Genomic DNA, 20,551 nt, shown 5'->3' with positions numbered 1-20,551 from the left:
ATCAATTCAAAAGCGACCAGGTCCACGCAAGAAGAATAATCTCCAACAATGGGAATACAGCTGAGAGACGTTACTGTCAGTTACGCTTCTCATATTCAAATTTTCGGGGTAACTTAATTTGATAAGGGCCTTCCAACCAAGTTTTATTTCCATTCAATTTTAAGAGTGATTACCCAACATAAAAAGCCTATACATACGCGCTGGTTGATTTCAGAATCAAAACCAGTGGGGCTCACACGAGCACCAATTTGCCTGTACAAGTTTCGGTAAGTCGAGAACGTTGCCCGTTTCTCTCAAATTTAACGCAAGAAGTGCATACGAACCAATCCACACAAAACACTTAATTCCAACAGGTTTATAGTGACAGTTTATTACCCCATAATTGTGATAGCTGTGAGGTGACGTCAACAGGTGATAGTTTTGATTGATTTATGGCAAAACGATTTGTATGGTGTTGGGTTTCTGGTATCACGGGGGCACCGCTGAAGGGATCTGTTAATTGTGATAGTTCCATGTCAGCCGGAATTGGTTGCATGGTGACTAACTGGTAATGTGAACTGCTGGATTACCGGAAATCACCAAACACGGCAATGTTTCCGATTAAAGGAACACGTTGCCTTGGATCGGTCGAGTTGGTCTTTGAAAAGCGTTTGTAACCGTTTTTTATAAAATGCATATGGGTAGAAAGATGTTGTAAAAGTAGAATACAATGATCCACACAAACATGCCTCGAAATTGCGTGGTTTTCCTTTAACCTTGTCGACTAACACGTCGGCCATTTATGGGGGTCAAAATTTTGACCCCCATAAATGGCCGACCATGTTAGTTCGCACAGTAGAAGGAAAACCACGCAATTTCGAGGCAAACTTGTATGGATCATTGTGTTCTACTTTTAAAACATCTTTCCAACCATATGCATTTTATAAAAAACGGTTACAAACGCTTTTGTTTTGACCAACTCGTCCGATCCAAGGCAACGTGTTCCTTTAAGACATACTGAGTATAGTTGTGGTCAGAGGCGATTTGGATATTTTGTTTGGAACACTTCCAACATAGTTTACTGATATCAAAATTAATACAATCAAAAGAGAAATGAAACTAAATGTAATGCAATAAAAATGAATGTATTTTCCAAATATCACAATAAATAATCGTAAAACATACAAGACAAAAGAACAAAGGGCGATAGAAAGACCAGACTTAAGGTGAAAGTACGCTTAATATGGAATAATGAAAACTGTGTCGGTATCTGCAAAACAAACTGTTATAAAGATAGAGTTTACAAAACCGGTTCGAGATCATAAACTCTCATTGGTGTGAACAAACGTAGTGACCGATATCTGCAAAAATAAATGTTGTTAAAGAACGAAAGTATTTTTTTTCTAATAAATAAGCTAATTTTAACAGAAAGCGGCCAATGCACTGACACTAATTAAATGTAACATACAAAACATTTTGGATAGCTGATGGTAGTTAATATGTCAAAATCCTGACAATATTCATGTTTAGTTTCTAAATAACGTACCCTATAACCACTTATCACCGGCGGTTGTTTTCGAGCACAGTACTTTATAAGGCAACGATTTATACTTTCAAGTCTTAGTAGAAACTTGCATTCTAAGGATGACGTAATTAATGACTGTGTACACCCCTACACCACGTCCTGCTTTAGGACGAGTCACTTAGTTAGAAATCTAGCCGCAATAGTACAAACAATGACGTCACTAAACAGGCACCGGTTTTTACATTGTATATACAACCCATGGGTTCCGCATAGTGTTTATAAAGGCTCAACTTTTCAGGCGAGACTATTACAAACATCTGCTTTGCATGCGATCAACATCACCCATCACCCGAAGAGACTACATAAATACTTACTCTAGATATTCACATGGTTTTATGTTATTTTTCAAAATGAATTTAAACTGGGTGGCGACCGCATTGCTGGTAACGGTTGCTGTTTTGGCGGGAAAGGCAAGCTCGTTGTATATTTCGGTAAGTTTGATTACACAACGTTTACGTACATTTAATGCCGAGACCACTTAAAATAGTTTTACAATTTCTGTTAAATAAGTTCATAAGATGCAAATACCTATTTATGTCAAAAGTTTGTTGGTTAGCAATTCGCATAATTTAATTGGTAATCATCGTTTTTTTAATTGATTAATTGGTAGGCATCGCTTTTTTATTGTGTATTGTAATAATTAATATTATGTAACAGTCTTCAGCGCCTTTGGTACGTTTTCGTTGATTTGGTGCTATATCATGGATTGATAAGTGTTCTATAAAGCAATTCTTTTTTTTAAATTCTGAATTGATTGTTACTAAAATCTGAAAGATTCTACCACAAAGATGTTCAATCCTTTGAGAGAGAAATCACATTTGATGTTTTGCTATTGTTTAGTTTTTAACTGCTGCCAAACGTAGATAAATACCGTTGTAATAGGTCAACCATCTCTTCAAAGTGTTGCAGACTTCTGCGGGGTTATAAATTATATAGGTTGCAACTTACCTTTTTCTGGCTCAGCGCCATTTTGGGGTTAGTTTATGAGTCCCAGCTAATCTCGATACATTGATTAAATCGTTGGCTGAAATTAATTAATGGTACGCATTTAGTTTGAATTATCTGGGACGAAAAGCAAAGTATGGTGTCATGCTTGGCGGGTACCCATATTAGAAGGACACGCCTCACGCGTAATGTTTGCATTCGAAAACTCTTGTCACATACGCAAAAAAGAGCAGCCGTGAGCCTAAAATTAATTTGTCAGATACATGTGCATTGTTCTGAAACGATTCCGCTATAACAATCTACACAGTTTCAACAAAAGAAAAAAAAAAGTTTTAAAAAAATGGGCGGCAAATTGCCCATAAATGGTAGGCCTATCCATTGCAACAAACAATACAATTGAAACAGGTCATGGGTCATGGTCGCCTATCGTGTATCGCACAGATAGGTTAATGGTACTTGTCCCGTATTTACAAAAACAAGTTGTTTTGAAATGAACTTTTCAGAGAAATCAGTGTGATTTCATGGTTTGGCAATAAATGCCACAGGTGTGTCCTAGGAGGAGTCGAAATAGGGGAGCAATCAATTCGCGCGAGAGCAGTGATCTCGCGAGAGCACTATCTCAGCGCATGGGGCCGATTTAACGACTTGTCCAAGTCCAGGTGTGTTCCTAATCGGTGCCTATCGAGTCATCAGATGGTATTTGAGGATCAATGAACTGTCTCGCATTTGTATAGTGGTTATCCATCATCTGTGGTGTGATTGTGAATTTTTGTTTTAACCACAAGCTCTCACTTTCGGTACCTTATTGGAGACAGCAAAACAAAAAAGGGAAAATAAAAGGTCTCAATAGCAAACTTCTATAGACCGGGGTGCTCCACATTCAGAGAAAAAATTCCCCTTCAAGGAATCGCTGAAACTTTTTTTTCCAACGAAAAAAGAAGTTTTCGTGTACCATATTTGACGAACTTTAATTTTAAGACACTGATTGTGAATTTGACCGTTGATTTTTCTTTCTCCCCATTCGTCTTGATTCAGGACGAGAATGATCTGACTCATAATGAAATAAGAAGCTATTTTGGAGGAGTGGTTTCTGGAGCACGAAAAGGTAAAAGAAACTTTAATCAGAGCGCATTCCTTGAGTTACTTTACGACAATAATAACTTTGATGGCTTTATTCCAGTTAATAATAACTTTGATGGCTTTAAAAACTACCGTCAGAGACTCCTAAATATTATGACTGAAGTCAATTTCGTATAAAACTTGGCATCTTATATGCACAAGTCGCAAATATTGACGTAAATGAACAAAAGCTGAACAAATTTGTGAAAAATTGGTACAACAACACGAAGCTTTTTTATTAAGTGTTGAAACGTGAGCCTGAATTTAGTTGAATTGAATTATAAGAGCATTGCAAACCCCTTTGACAAATTGTGCTTAGCTACGAAACCGCAAATTCTTAATAATAGAATCTTAAGTGGTCAGTTTAAAGGAAATACACGCATTATGCAAGCTGCATAACTTTACCGATATTGTTAAAAATACTTTCCGAAAACAATACCCAAAACAAACAGGAAGGAACCCAAACTAATTGTCATTTTTTTATTTTCCTAAAGGACACAACTACGACATTATTGAAATATGGGACCAGCCGGAGTCCACCCTGGACAAGCTCCCACTTCGTTCGGCATCCCACAACAATCATCACGATATTCACTTCACGGCCTTCCGGGAAAAATTCCACCTTCGCCTCCACAAGAACGACTGGCTCGTCCGGGACGGATTGCGGATGGAAACCCTTGGACGTAACGGGTCCGTTGTGGACAGCAAGGTTGTACTAGGTGACTGCCACTACTTTGGGAAAATGGTGTCTCACAACAGCTCATCTATTGCACTCAGTAAATGCAATGGTTTGGTAAGTAGTTCACTTTTGGACTCTGCTGTGCCAAATTTCATAGATCTATTAGCAGAATGCTTTACAACTGTATGCTTAGCAAAAATAAGCAAGATACTATTCACAGATTTATTAAGCATGTTTTTAGTTGTTCTTAGCTACTTTTCGTGCTTTCTATGAAATTGAACCAAGTTTGTTGTTTCTGGAGAATCAGTGTGTTTAAATGATCTGTCATGTTTGAACAGAATAAACTTTTGTCTGAAAAATTCTTATTCCAGTTGGAAACAACATCGGTTTAAAACTGTTTTTGTAGGCTAATTGTAAAACAAGATCTCATACTTTGGCTCTTTTAAGTTGTTGAGAAGTTTGTTTATAACAACTTATATATAAGTAACAAACCTGTATTTATTTATTTATTGACATCCAACAGCGGAAAGCCGCCACTTACAGGAATCGTTAAAAACTATGTAAAAATATAAATTTATGTATGATAATTTAGGCTCAATCGGTCATCGGAGTCGGGAGAAAATAACGGGAAAACCCATCCTTGTTTCCGCACGTTTCGCCGTGTCATGACATTGTGTTTAAAATAAATCCGTAATTCTCGATATCGAGAAATGATATTGTTTTAATGTTTTCTCAAAAAGTAAAGCATTTCATTGTATACTATTTCAAGAGAAGTCTGTCACCATTACCTTCTGTAAAGTTATTTATAAATCTGTGACATTTTTTCTGTACCGAAAGTGTCCAATGGCTTTTAAACAAGCGAACGAGCATAAATATTGTTTTAAACGAGAACTTCCTTAAAAACAAATGTGACACTGGACTTGGTGGTTTATTTAATGACACATACATTCATTCATTCATGATTTTGTGTCCCCCTTTCGGAAACAGACTGGAATGTTCAGTTATGACCAGCACGACCTTTTTGTGAAGCCACTACGCAATGACCACGCGGAACAATATAGACGAAGAAGAAGAGATGCGGTTGACCCTCACATCGTGTACCGACGGTCTGTGGATGACGGTAGTGATGCGGCAGCCAGGTTCTGTAGCCCTCCGCCACGTAAGTTAGAATGAAACCGGGATTAGATTTTAGTCTTCGTTCCACCTAGTGAAAACAGTCCCTTTTTGAAACCATTGTTTCTGCCTTGGGTCTGCCTTATAGTGTCTACTCAGTCAATTTTATGGACATCAACTAATTATAATAGATTAATTCAATTTAATTGAGTTAAATTGAACTGTGTGCGCTTTTGTCATACTTTGGGCCTTGGAGGTTTAGGCGGGACATCGCCTATTTTTATTTAAAAACATTTTTTTTTATTTTGTCGACAAGCATTTTTTTACCGTCGTTTAAAACTCTTAAAGGGACACACCGGCTCACCGTTTACGCAATTTAGGGGTGTAGAATCATGAATAATGTTTTTATAGATGGTTGCTGCAAAAAAAATCATCAAAATGTCACGTATTTAGCGAAAAATGATTTTAAAAAACCAAAGCGGCCATATAACAAGCTTCCGTTACACGGACTCTTTGAATGTGAATCTTACGTTAGATTTTTCACCATTATTTACATTTTGTAGCGATAATTTGAATACATGATCTTTTTCGTCAATTATTCGTAAATAATTTTGTAAAAAAAGATTTAAATTTGGTTAAGTAAGTTACTTTTAGACGGCTGAAAGTAAAACTAGCCCGGAAGGTCACGTGATTGTTTGTATCACTTTTTGGTTAGAACAATCACGCGACCTGCGTTTTTGTCTTAAAATGCTCAAAAACGGCTAAATTTGATATTTTTTTAAGGACTGTTCAGGACTGGAAGACCGTTGAAGTCATATCTTAGTCTATTTTGTAGCCCAAATAGCCCAATTCGGCCGGTGTGTCCCTTTAAATTGTCCTTTTTTTTTTACATGTACATGTAATTTGTATTTTAATTTATTGTCCAATGAAAACAGCGGAGAGAGACCCCGAGACAGGTTTGACCGTAGATGAAGAAATGATTGCTGCCCTCGACGGCAAGATATTGCCACCTTCTCTACAATCTGGCCAGAAATTCATGGAACTGATGGTCACCGTGGACAACGAAATGCGCAAATATCACGGAAACGATGATCTGGACACCTACGTCACTAGCATTTTGAATATTGTGAGTTTCCGGACAACACAATTATTGGATATTTAAACAATATTTGGACATATTCTTTTGAAATGTGACAATTTAATTTGTTAGGCAAGTGTTCTCTTGAGAATCAGTCATTGACCCTTCGCTCGGCACGCATCAATGACGTCACTTGAGGCCTGGTTCGGGGATTCCCCAAATGAGAGGGCAGGGAGGGGCGCGGGAGGGGCGCGGGGCGGGCGCTGAGGTGTGTTAATGAGCTTGGCACTTTTGCTATCTTTCTTAAGTTGTAGTTGATACATCTGTGTGAAATAGTTTGGGGTTGAATGGTTTCCAATGACTTCATGAGGTTGTTTTTATTTTTATCATCAATGCTGAATTTGCTTGAGGAAACCATAACCTATAATTTCTTTCTGATGAAATCAAATCTCTCTACAGATAAATGAACAAGTTTATTATTTAAGTCAAACATTAAGTTGATATCATACCTGAATGATTTTACCCACAGGTTGCTCGTCGATTTGTTGATCCAAGCCTCGATGCCAATATTCATCTTCATCTGGTTAAGTTTTATGTTCTGGAGAGCGATGAAGTAGGCACGGTAAGCAAGTTTAAACACTTTTTATTATATTTCAGCTTTATACACTGCAGTTGAACTGGGGTAACAAATTTGACACCAGGGGTGTTTTCACATAGATACTGCAGGGAAAAATCACAGGATGTTAAAATAAATCCAATGTCATTGTTTTTCGAAGAAACAAGTGTTACTTTAAATTGATGTAAATTTTGATTCTTTTGTTGGTATATGTAACGACACCCGTTTGTAAATAATACCCCAAAAGACAAATCTGAGATATATTAATCTTATTTCGCATATCTTTCAGGACTCAAGCATTTGTTTATATTTTATATTCTGGTCTAGTAAAACATTTTGAGCTACATACCTTGAAGTCGATTTTTCTTCTGAAATCAAACCCTGGTATTGATTATATTTCCTACTTTATTTTACCATAGGCATCTGATCAGTTTCCGACGGACTACACTTTCACTGTCACCAACAATGGCCATGATCTCTTGGATGACTTCTGTCAATGGCAAGCAAGAAGGAACACAGTCGATGATGCTGACCCTAATCATTGGGATAATGCTATGCTCATAACAAGGTATCTGACTTGAGTACCTTGGCATAATGTAACACACTTATCTTTTTCTTATCATAATCTCCCTGGGATTCTGCAGAAAGTTCCCTAAGAATAAACCAATCTTTTCATGTTCTAAGGAACAACTATGAAATCTCCCTGATTATGGAAACTTTGTCCCTGTTATGTTGAATGTAAATCTAAACATCTTTCTGATTGTTATACCAAATCTTCCTGATTGCAAGATGCAAGTATTGGTAGCTCTGTAGTCTTATCTCAGAGTGATTAATTTTGTTTTTGGAAAATAAAGCTATTGAAAGTTTGTTTTTATCAAGATGCGTCACATCACAGGAATCAAACTTAGAAAGTTCAACACCTTACTTTTACATTTTACACTTTTGTTTCAATGTTTAGATATGATCTGATCAACCCAACGGATGGTTCCAATTCCCTTCTGGGCAGGGCACCAGTTGGAGGCACCTGCCACCATACTCGCCAGTGTTCAATCAATCAGGATGATGGGTTGGGATCAGCTTTGACCATTGCACATGAGACTGGCCACACGTGAGTATTAAAATTGGCGTAATGGTAGCATGTGAACCAATTTGATTGAAAATTTGATCAAAATAAGAATGACAATTTCAGTAAACTGTTTTCATGAATTTGTCATTCTTATTTTGAAAGGAATGAGCTGACTAGAAAATGTAATTTTGTAAAAAAAACTTTGTCCTCACTTTTAAAAGTCCATCCCAATTTTCACAAAGATTATTAAGTAGCAGATGTGTTTTCATTCACTTTTGTTTAATTTTGACTGAAAATAATATTGTTTACCATTAGACTGAACTTGAATCACGACAGTTCATATGGATGTCCAGATAGCATTAACATCATGTCAGCTATAAGGTCATCAGGGGAGAATGCCTTCTCTTGGTCAATGTGCAGCCAAACCAACATACAGAAATTCTTAAGGTAAGTGTAATATAATAATAAACGCAAACAATCCTTAGCCAACTTGTGACATTTTACACTTGTTTTTAACCTTGATACTGTATGTAGTACCTACATGCAAAGAGGAGGTTAACATTTTATAATCACTCCTAAAAATAATGGCAATAAAAAGATACACTGCTGCAAACTCTGCCCATTTTATTACTGAAAGTGTTTCCCCTTTTATTGACCAGAAACCCAATGAGTAGTTGTTTGAACGATGAACCAGCAGGCAGTCGTATATCCACCAATGAGCTCCCAGGTACCATCTACAGCTATGCTGACCAATGTAGATTCACCATTGGTGTTGAAGGGTTCATATACCCAGTAAACGGAAAGGTATATCATCAAAACTAACTTTCACCAAATCAAATTTCTACTTTATAGTATTTTTCAGACACTTTTCACTGGAATACAGTGTTAAAAAAACATCAGACTTATAATGTATGGTGATGATTAGTAACAATTGAATGGTCTCACTGCTCTCAATGAAAGAGTTCACTGCGTTTTTTCAATTTTACTTGAACGTGAACACCCTCCCCCCCCAGCCGCCCCCCCCCTCAAAATTTGTTGCAAATTTAACTGGTTGGCTGTAGAGTGCAGTACTGAGTTCTAGAGAATGGGATATAAATTCACTCTTCCAAAAAGTAATGCATTATTTTTCCTTGATTAGGTTGTTTGCTCAGTGCTGGCATGTGCAGATTCAGGCAGAGCACGGAGGTCCTCAGGAACTCCAGTAATGGAAGGAACAGAATGTGGGACTGATAAGGTAAGTCTATTGTTTTAGGGAAAGAGGAATAAAATGGTGCAGGGAGCTTTCAAGATAGTCATTTACTTTGGGCGGGGGGGGGGGGGGGGGGGGCAGTGCAGTGATTGGCACTTATTTAAAGCTAAGAATGTTCTTTGTTATTGGGATTTTGTTTGTACAGTGCACAACACATTTCAGCCTGAGTGCTCCATTTTGTACAAATCAGCGCTCTGTAATATTCGAATGAAATTGAGATGAGACTTAAATTTCATATGAAACTAAAATTTGGGTTATTGATTCTTATATTGCAGTGGTGTATTGATGGTAAGTGTGTCCAGAGAGTGGCCTTACAAGGAGCAGTGGATGGTCAGTGGTCAGACTGGCAAGCTATATTCAAACCATGCTCACGTACATGCGGTGGGGGCGTAAGGCTACGCAAGATTCGCTACTGCAATAACCCAAGGTAAGACCAAAAACAGAATCAGTGGATCCATGGATCTGGTTTGGTAGGTTCTGAACAAAGATTTTATTTCAGAGGTGATTTTTGACGACAAAATCACTTCTCATTCGGCTATTGTTGGCCTACTCAAATAGTTTTTTGTTTTGACCTCATTGACATTGATAAAATAAACTGGAACTAAAATGAAAGTTGTCATTGAAGTTGTCATTCATTGTGCATTATTATACAAACTGCATACAGGAACATGTTTCTAAATTTTCAAAAGTTTCTGATGTCAAATCGCTTGCTCAAAATGTCATTTTCTTCTGTCTTGTCTCCTTCAACAGACCCTCAAATGGTGGAAGGAGCTGTGAAGGAAACAGTGAAGATTTTGAAGTTTGTGAAAACCAGGTAGGCCCCTAAAACTCTCTCTTTGTCTTTTATTTTAACTAATTTTGGGTTGAACAAAGACAATTTGTTTAAATAAGGGAATAAAAGGGTATCAACGAGATCTTAACCTGCCGTTTAAAACCGGCATGGTCATTGCCGTGATAAAGGCCCGAGCCGTAGGCCACGAAAAATACAAGTTTAATACTTGATCAATACTTTATTCAAAGCAAATTTGAATTAAAAATGGGTGAAAAGGAAGTTGTGATCTTTGTGGCAATCTTTGTTGTGAATTGTGACAAATTGTCATACAAAATGTTTATTGTCTGGGCTTTTTATTTAGACACTCCTATATGGCCTAGTTTTATTGTGGCAATCTAAATAAGCAGTGATTTTTTATTTTGAGGCTCATCAAATGGAAGTTTCTTGACTTTGATTTTGGGTTAAACAAAGACAAATTTACTAGAGCTATTTTGTCACTTATTATTCATTTTATTTTGCATACAGCCTTGTGAAACATCTCAAGATGAATTCAGAGATGAACAGTGTAAAGCAACGAGTGACACGCCGTTAAATGGAGTCCTCTACAACTGGCTAACAGGATACACCAATGGTCTGACAGGTAATTCAGCTAAAGCAACTGTTACTATTAATGTTGTTTAATCTGTGTGGACATTGATTGTATCGAATTTGATCAAATGCCTGTGATGATTGTTGGAAAATCGGGCCAATCATTTTGGACAGACTCCCTATTGAACTAAGAAACGAAACATCATGTGCAAAACTAAACATTAAAAATCAGTTAAAAACCTACCTTTTCCAGAATTCCTAACTCTACTTCAATGAATGATGATGCTTCTCTACACAAACCATAGCTTTAAGCAGTTAATTTGGACATGGCCAAACCCAAGTATAACAATTTTCATTTCAATGGGATGTTTATAACATTTTCGTTCTAGGGGATGAGCTATGTGAGCATAAATGCCTGAGCGAAGACAGAATAATCAATGGTAGGGAGCCATTTCAGTTTATTGATGGAACACGATGCTGGCATGGTGAGGAAGCTGATGCTGATAAACTTGAGCTGTGCCTTGGAGGAACATGCAGGGTAAATAGAATCACAGAGTTTGATCTTGCTGCTAGAGCCAAAGGCGAGCTTTAAAAAAACAAAAACAAAAACAAATTTGCTAAAGATGATCAGCCTGTCAAGGAAACTCTGCAAACTCCCACATGGATACAAACGCCAAGCTGACAACAAATGATCTCTCTCATTGGTTAAACGTCTATGATTATGAATTGCACAAATCGAGAAATTTATCACATTCCCATATATCAGCACAAAAAGTAGCTGAGCAAAAAATATGCAAGTTAACAGAATAAGATTAAAAGCCAAATGTCAAATGTACAATATTGAAATGTCAAATGTTCAATATTGAAATGGTATCCAGCTTCTTTTTGCTTAGCAGAACATTTGTAAGTAACATTTCAAATTCCCAGGGTGCCTGTTTTTTTTTTCTCTTTTCTGGACAGTGTTGTCATTTCATATACTCTACAAACTCAATATTAATCATTATACTAAAGTGGATTTCTTTCTGTCTGTGTAGACTTTTGGGTGTGATGGGCGAGAAGGTTCAGATGCAGTGTTTGACAACTGCGGCTGGTGCAACGGTGATGGGTCCAAATGCACCCTGGTCTCCAATAGCTTCACTGGTGGTGATAGTATAGGTGAGAACATTTATTTTTAGACACATTAAAGTGCATGAGTTTGTTTCCTTCTCAAGTTACAGCATCATACATGAAACCTGTGACTTTTGAAACCTGTAACTAGATAGCTCAGTTGGTAGAGTGCTGAAACATTACCCTGGAAGTCGTAGGTTCAAATTATATGGTTCTGTACTTAACAAGATGTTGGGCAGCAGGTTTATGAATCACAGTGGTTTACTGTATAAAACAGTGACCCCTTTGGTAGTTTAAAAAAAAGAAAGTTATTATTGGATTGAAATGGCTGAACAGGCATTTATAGTGCACTCACACAGGGTACCACAGCGCTTTACAAGAAACAGACCCATAAGCAAATAAATATTGGTAATAATAATGCGAAAACAATTTGAATAACAAATATTAATAACATTTTGATATTATTTTAATGATTTGATATCTTTTCATTGGCAGGTTTCAATCGTGTTTTGACTTTGCCTTCTGGTTCAACCAGAGTACAGCTATCCAACCTCAACAACCGATACTCCTACTTGGGTACAGAATTTTTTACTTAAAATCATTTTGATCTTATTTTAGTTGATGAGGACCCAACTCGCCCTTTAATACATGATTACTGCAGTTTTATGCACTTTTAATTCCAACCCTTTGCTGCCAGGTTTTTTAACCAAGCACTTTTAAATACTTTTTCACAATTATTTTCTCTGTTAGACAAAATTGTTTGAACTATATTTCTGTCTTAATTTTAATAACATTTCTCGTAAAAAATGCACACACATACACAATTTCTTTTTAAAGTTAACAAAAAGAAAAAAGGTAGAACTAGTTAGAGCTTGACAGATTGCCTAAAAGAAGAAAAAAATAGTCCTCTAACTTCTCTAGCTGAAACACAAAGAAATGTTAAGATAAGATAAACTAACAATTTGTGTAATACACTCATTCAAGATAAAATAAAATTAAAACTGGTATGGGGAAACTTTTTGTCCCTCCAGCTTTGAAGTACAGTGATGAGTATGTCGTAGAAGGCAATGGTAGATACGCTCCATCCAGTGGACGATACAGTGCAGGAAATGCTGTTGTTATCTACACTAGGAGAAACGGAGTAGAAGAGATGACCATTACTGGACCAACAGATGGAGAGATCGTCGTAGATGCTTATCTAGTACTAGACCCTAATGTAAACTACGCTGGTGGAGTGAATGTCAGGCCGGATATACGCTACCAGTATTACCAACCGAGTGGAGCTCAGGAATCGTACCAGTGAGTTATTCTGATTTTCCTGAATAAAGGTTCCAAGATTTTTGTTCTGAACAAATAAGATTTGACTCAAGTTTGCACCTGAACAAAGATATTGATAAAATAGGGGGACCAGCTTTCGATTTCACCAAACTCTTCATAACTTAAGATTAATCTTAGGACTTAGGAAGAGTAAAGTTCTGTATCTAAAGGCACAGGACGCATTGAAATCATCCTAAGTTAGATAGGATTAATCCTAGCGTTTTTTGAAATTGGCTGCAGGAGGAACCTTAGGATTAGATTGCTCAGTTGGTTGAGTGCCAGTACATTAATCCGGAGGTTGCAGGTTCACATCACACTCTAGTTAATTGTTCTTTGTTTAATCCAAAGTTATTCAAAACTTTATTCAGGTTTCCCTTGTAGTTTCTTACTTAAATTTTTGTAAAGTAATAATTAAAAACTTTTTTTGTTTATTTGTCAGACTGAGTTGGCCATTACAGGTCTTCTCGTACATCTGTGTAGGGCAAAAAACAAATCATTTTATCTCTCCAATTCAATAAGTATATTTAGATTGACTTTACGTTTGTAGTGCAACCTTATTTTGTTTTCTCTACACACAGATGGACGACTTCATCTTTCAGTGAATGCTCAAGGACCTGTGGAGGCGGTAGGCAGACTAGATCAGTGACCTGTCGTCTCATGACTGCTGATGGGAGAACGGTGACTGCAGAGAAGAGCCTCTGCCCTCAGCCCAAGCCTAGTACACGCCAACCATGCAATGTAGATGCTTGCCTCGCTGAGATACCAGCGCAATGGGAGACGAGTCAATGGTTCCCGGTAGGTAAACCAGTGGAATTTCGAAGCATTTTTGTCAATAAAAAAAAAAAACTTCATGTAGAGTGTGTATGTCACTGATTATTTTGAGCACTCTCATTCAAACACCCCTTTTAAGGTACCGGACACTATTGGTAATTTCTCAAAACAATTGTTAGCATAAAAACTTACTTCAGCTTCAGCTGAAGTGTTTTATTATGCATCAAGGTTGTGCAACAAGGGTGTTTTTTTCCTCATTATTCTATTGCAACTTCTATGACCAATTGAGCCAAAATTTTTACAGGTTTGTTATTTTATGCATACGTTGGGATTCACCAGGTGGGAATACTGGTCTCTGACATTTGCCAAACGTGTCCAGTGCCTTCAAGAACCAATAATATCTCAGCAATATTTTCCTTCTTCTTCACAAACATCTTCAAACTTGAACTTCTTCTCATTGCAGTGTTCTGAAACTTGTGGGCAAGGAACTCGTGTCAGGATGGCAAGCTGTATACGGGACGGCATCGAGGCCCCCGGGATGTGTGACGATTCCATCAAACCATCGATACAGGAGTCTTGCACTGTGCAGGAATGCCCCTCAATAGGTATGCCTCCTCAGTTTACAACCCCATTCCATAAACCTGAGGGTAATGATGGACTGGCTAGGGCGACTCTTCCACCTGAGGACAGAGCGGCAGCCAGCCTTCTCTACCTAGATAAGATTATCATCATTGTCACTCTTGTTTCTACATTCTTGATCATTTGAGGACTTCAAAATCCTCACAACAAATGAGAGACTTTTGTGATCTTTGGGTGGCAGCAGACTTAACAGGTTATCCAAGTGTTCTGGGAAATGTGCGCTTGATCTGAACTATGCAAACACTGACAATGTTCCTGGTAAGTCTGCTGTCACCTAGCGCAGGATTCCAAAATCTTAAATTCTGTGGGCTTTCAAATTATCAAACTTAAATTATTGAAAAGCTGATTTGAGCTATCATTGCACTAAACTGAGTAATACTTAAATTATTTATTTATTTACTACTTAAAGCCATTATACACTTTTGGTAAACAGTATTGTCCAAGTCCCACACTTCCTGTATCACAACTTATATATAAAATAACAATCCTGTGGAAATTTAGGCTCAATCGGACATCGGAGTCGGGAGAAAATAACGGGAAAACCCACTCCTGTTTTCGCGCGTTTCGCCGTGTCATGACATGTGTTTATAACAAATCCGTAATTCTCGTTAACGAGAATTTATATTGTTTTACCGTTTTCTCAAAAAGTAAAGCATTTCATGGACTAATATTTCAAGAGAAGTCTTTCACCATTACCTTCTGTAAACCCTGTAAACTATTTGTAAATCTGTGAACTTTTTTTTTTTTCCTGTACCGAATGGGTCTAATGGCTTTAAACGATAAAATATATTGACTGGAAAGTTAATCTGGATGAGCTGATAACTAATTATTCTTTTTAAATAAAGCCACTTATGGTCAAATAATAATCATAAAAGCAACTTGTGTATACACTAGCAATGTGCATGCACTAGAATAAATAGCTTTGAAATTGTATCTACTGTTGGTGAGGATCTTTTGGTCAGTGGTAACTGGTTCCACAGAGTTGGCTTTCAATAATTGTTGATTTAACTTTAAATGTCTTTAAGTATCACAATAAAATTCTAAAAAAATAGCAAAGAACAAAAGCGACATTTTGGCTTAAGATTTAAACAGGTCCATGCATTGCAAATAATAGCTCTAGAAAAAGACCAAAGACTGCAGATGAATTCACGTAACGCTGTCAAAACAGTTTCAATAAATTGTTGTTGAAGATATTTTAAAATATTTTTTGACATCTCTAGTACCTATGTAGACTTGGAAATAAATTGAAGCAATTATAAACATTTTTCAGGGAGGTAAATTTACTTAAAAGAAAAAGCACCACAGGGAAATGATGCAGGCACTTCTTTGAACACAAACCCTCCATGTTAATTTTTTTTTTTTTTTAGAGCAAACGGATTTACTTATGTTAAGATTATGATACTATTTCGTCGGCGTGGTGATAACAGAAGGTTGTTAATTGCAATTTCATTGTCGTTATAATCAAGAGGTTGTTAAGTGAAACATTTCTATAAGTTTGAATAAATGGATAAAAATACACAAGTTATTTTCAGAAACTGAATGATTATTTTTGCCAACAACTACTTTGGAGACTTTTCTTGATCAATAAACTCCATGTGCCAGGAGCTCCAAAATATATACAAAATCAACTTTATGAAATCCATACAAAGTGCACTAAAGACTTTTGTCCTGAGCGATGATTTATCAGTACTTTTCCCTCCCCTTACTTCCAACCCCCCCCCCCCATTCCCCTTGACCCTTCCCTGACTCTTCTGTTCCGCCCTGATCCCCGCTAAACAAACCCTTCGGCTAACTGTGTCAAGCCAGTTCTAAAACAAAACAAAATAATCCACAAAAGATTGCATGGCTCTGGATTGTGTGCTTTCCTATGCAAACAAAGCTGTCAAAAGTTCAGTTCATTTCAACAATTTTTTGTCAAATACTCATCAGGTTTTGAAAGGAAATCCTAAATTGGGGTTTATCTTTTCAAACAAAATTTTTAAATCTGCAGCCAGTCCAAGACCAAGAGTAAGTTGTGGCCATGAAATCTTAAACCAAGACCAAGACATAACATAACAATAATAATAATAATAATAATAATAAAAAGATATTTATAAAGCGCCAAATTGCCAAATAAGGCCTCAAAGCGCTAGATACAAAGGTAAAAAACAATTTCCAAAATACATCATTACAATACAGAGGGTTTCTGAAGAAAACGGTTTAAAAAGACAATACAAAAAATGCTACAAGGCAGTTTACAAAATCTGGACCAGCCAGTGAAAAAGTAGAAACAACTACAAAAACAATTATTTAAGATAATATTGCCTAAAAAGGTTTTCAAGACCAAAACTGAGGCCTTTAAGACATTGATTTGTTCAGACTGAGACTGAGACTGAAACCAAGACCTAATAATAAATAATAATAATAAGACTTGTAATGCGCATGTATCCACCCTGCTGTGTGTTCAAGGCGCAGTAAAACCAGAAAACAAAACAAAAACAAAGAAAAAACAGACACAACAAAATTAATCCTTGAAAACCTGTGACCTCCCCTCAAAGTGGGTAGGGAATGGTCTTAAGACTTACATGCTGGAACTACTTTTGCTTATTGTCTGAAAGTTGAATTATAAAATGTCTGACAGAACTATTGCAATTCAGCATTAAATTGGCATAATCAAGATTCAACTTCAACCTTTAAAAAAAATTATCTTCAAATATTCCACCTTCAACTTGTTCCAGTGCTGAAGTTGCCATTTACCCAATACCAATGTGTGATCAAAACTGTATACTCTGTTCTCAAGTCCAAGGGAAAATGTGTCTTAGTATAGGACAACAATTTTGTTTTGATTACATTTATGATATTTCTTTAAACATTCGTTTTTTTAACAGATCAAGACTGCAATGGACTATCTGTGAAATCCTCGGGTATTATCGACACACTCGGTAGAACGACTTCTAAATCAACCTGTACCCAGATCATTGCAGTAGCCCCAGGGAAAATGATTGATCTGAAAATCATACAACTTTCTGTTGACTGCAACAAAGGTAAAGTACTTATAATGTGCCAACTCCCCCTAACAGTTAATAATAATGATAACTCATGTGCATTTCACAATAATCGTTTCAATGTGCTTTACATTAGTGCCCCAGTCACTGGGCCAATAGCTTTCCTTTTGAATCTTTCCCCTAGGGGATTGGAGTATACAACCAGTATACAGTTTTCCAGTTAGCCTTCCCAAATGAGCCAACACTTCTCTCAAAAGAGATTTACATATGGTTGAAATCACAAGTTTATAGTTACTTCCTAAATTGTATATAGCACTTTATCTACAGGGTGTCTCAAATTGTTATTACAGGACATACAGACCTATTTTAAATTAACAGATCCATTTTTAAAAGCACCTCGTAAAAGTTTTTAATTTTCTTATTTATTGAGACACACTCATTTGTTATTTAACTATTCTAGAAGACATCATTAATTCTTTGGTTATTTTTTTTTTTAACAGAGAGTTTTATTTTAAAGTTTGGAAGGAGCGAGCAGAGACTTTGCGGACGGATCACCAATCGTCTGTTTACCATACCAACTAATATTCTCAGTATTGAGCATAATCTTATGGATTCTAGTTTATTTGGAGGTTACCATCTCACATACAGCTTGACAGATGCTACCACTCAGCCTAATCGTGAGTAAATATTATCTTATCTTTGAAGGCAAAGTGAACCTTGGGTTTTTGGAGCTGCTTGAATCCTATATGAATGTAGACATGTACATTTCAAAAGTCGGTAGCATTTTAAAGATATTGACCAAAACCTGATGTCGATTTCTCAAAGATCCTAGGACTCTTGAGGAGTTATTAAAAACTTAAGACTGGTCCTTAGTTAGGACTTCTAGTAACCCGTCCTAACTTGAGATAAGACTTGTATCAACTCTTTGTAAAATCCACCTCTGGACTGGAGCAGTTATGTCCGCGCAGGAAGAATCATCCACAATTGAGATCCACAATCTGAGAAACGTTTCATTCAGAAACATTTCTCAAAATTGAAATATTGTTGAATCCCTCCCTAAATTTACATTCCTTTGAAGATAATTGTTTTTTACAAATGGTGTACATTATCAACAGCTGCAGTGCTTTATACCAAGTAAGTTTTTAGGGTCATTAATATTTGGAGAATTTACCAAAGGTACTCTTCCTTCTAAAAGAACACAGACTTATGAAACAAGTTCAAGAGAAATATCAAGCAGATTGGGTTGTCAAAAACAGCAGTTTCTAGTTCAAGATGTTTGTGGGTGGGACAGAAAATGTTCTTCTAGTGACACATTTTGATATTTTTCTCAAAACAGCTTGTGACCGGGTGATGACGAAAGCCAAAGGTTCAATCACGAGTCCGAATTGGCCCAATCCGTACGGAGCAAATCAGATTTGTACAACCACCATCGTTGCTGCGCCAGGAAAGACGATTAAACTCAAGTTTAAAAAGTTTGTCTTGGATGGTGCAGAGCCCTCGTGCTTGACTGATTCTGTTTCGGTAAGAAATTCAACTATATTTTATTTTGTGTATATTGTGCTTTGTCACGGTCGAGCGTTCAAGCATATTTGACTTGAGACAAGGTGTTTTTGATCAGCAGAGTATGGGTTCGAGTCCCGGTCATGACACTTTATGATCATTATTGCTTTATTCTTCAGATGGAATGTAAAGTTTAGTAAAACAATTCTGGCATCTTCAAAGTCATCTTTCAAAAGGTTGTCATGGCTGAGTGGTTTGGAACATGGAATTAAAGTCCTTGTGGTTTTACCTTTCGGGTGTGGGTTCAAATTCCAGTCATGACACTCATGTCCTTGAGCAAGATGCTTTACTGTAATTGCTTTTCTTCACCCAGGGGTATAAATGGTTACCTGCGAGGGTAGAGGTTGATATTGTATTTGAAAAAGCCTTTGGAGCGTGACGGCAGCTCTGGGCTGTATACTCCCGAGGGAGCTGAGAAAGATTAAAGGAATGTTATTAGCCAAATGAACAGGGCATTAATGTAAAGCGCATGTATATGTTATTGTAAAAATGAGCTATATAAGAACTATTTATTTTTCGTCTTCTTCTTCTTCTTATTATTATTAATAATGCCTTTGTGCACTATTCTATTATCTATCTTTCCCTGAATAATTACCTGACATCATAATATTACTTCATTTCTTTCTCAAACAGATTACTGATTTGGCCAACCTACAAAGTAAATCTGTAAACTGCGGGACCAAAAAGAGGTTCAACTACCGATCCAAAAGTAACATGATGACTGTGGTGTTCAGGTCGGACTCCAATACTCAACTTCAAGGATTCAAAGCTAATGTACTCCATCTTAACTAAACGGCTTTATATTTGTTAGTTTTTAAAGCTGTTTGGCTTTAGACTTAGCTTGGGGCACTAGCTGCTGACGCTCAATTTAAGACCATGGCTCAAATTCATAAAGCCTATAAGCATAAAAACTTGCTAAGTACATAACAATATTGGTTATCAGAAAGTGTGTATACCAGTCAACAACACAAACGTTTACATTGTTGCAGCTGATGCCCCACTCGTTATTTTGCTTAGCAAAGAGTTTCGCCTAGCAGTATTGTGTCTGCTTAAAGCTTCGTGAAATGGGCCTTTGTCTCAAAAAGCTTCAAAACTCGTTATGCAACCTACTACAAGTCAATATTTAGTTATTTATTTATTTATCTGCTTAAAGTATATTGATTGATTCATTCAGTGTTTTCAATCCGCAAACTGTAATATCTATATTTATTTTTATCTGAGGAATGCTCTCTATTGTATAACTTATATTTATATTTATATTTCTGTTAGTCACCATAAAAGCTTAAAAGCATGAGGAGTATAATCAGATATAACCATATATCCATTTTCATTAGCAAATAAATTTATTGAGGATAAAAAAAAAACAGTTCCAAGAATAAGTTAT

General features: G+C 36.6%; 1 protein-coding gene across 1 annotated transcript; it reads left to right on the top strand.

The window, feature by feature from the left end:
• The first annotated feature begins 1,830 nt into the window (after positions 1–1,830).
• On the top strand, positions 1,831–20,433 carry LOC139940090 (A disintegrin and metalloproteinase with thrombospondin motifs 1-like). The gene is made up of 24 exons (XM_071936329.1): positions 1,831–1,995; positions 3,545–3,614; positions 4,123–4,421; positions 5,295–5,466; positions 6,356–6,546; positions 7,028–7,120; positions 7,534–7,682; positions 8,073–8,222; positions 8,496–8,627; positions 8,840–8,984; positions 9,319–9,414; positions 9,705–9,856; positions 10,180–10,243; positions 10,727–10,841; positions 11,179–11,327; positions 11,824–11,944; positions 12,392–12,472; positions 12,928–13,195; positions 13,792–14,008; positions 14,448–14,589; positions 17,491–17,646; positions 18,108–18,284; positions 18,944–19,128; positions 19,801–20,433. Exons 1-24 carry the CDS (start codon positions 1,831–1,833, stop codon positions 19,957–19,959), a joined length of 3,648 nt encoding a protein of 1,215 aa, XP_071792430.1. The 3' UTR covers positions 19,960–20,433.
• Positions 20,434–20,551: the final 118 nt, after the last annotated feature.

This window comes from Asterias amurensis, chromosome 7 (genome assembly GCF_032118995.1).
Source record: "Asterias amurensis chromosome 7, ASM3211899v1".
In the NCBI taxonomy this organism is placed as follows: Eukaryota; Metazoa; Echinodermata; class Asteroidea; order Forcipulatida; family Asteriidae; genus Asterias; species Asterias amurensis.
The sequence above is the reverse complement of the archived record's forward strand: the minus strand, read 5'-3'. Positions and strand labels throughout refer to the sequence as shown.

What these genes read in the sequence shown, in the direction of transcription:
- LOC139940090 (XM_071936329.1), top strand. Translation starts at nt 1,831, where the DNA reads ATGCGATCAACATCACCCATCACCCGAAGAGACTACATAAATACTTAC. An exon ending in CAAGCTCGTTGTATATTTCG is followed by an intron (nt 1,996 to 3,544) that starts GTAAGTTTGATT and finishes GTCTTGATTCAG; the next exon opens with GACGAGAATGATCTGACTCA. An exon ending in CGCTACTGCAATAACCCAAG is followed by an intron (nt 9,857 to 10,179) that starts GTAAGACCAAAA and finishes CTCCTTCAACAG; the next exon opens with ACCCTCAAATGGTGGAAGGA.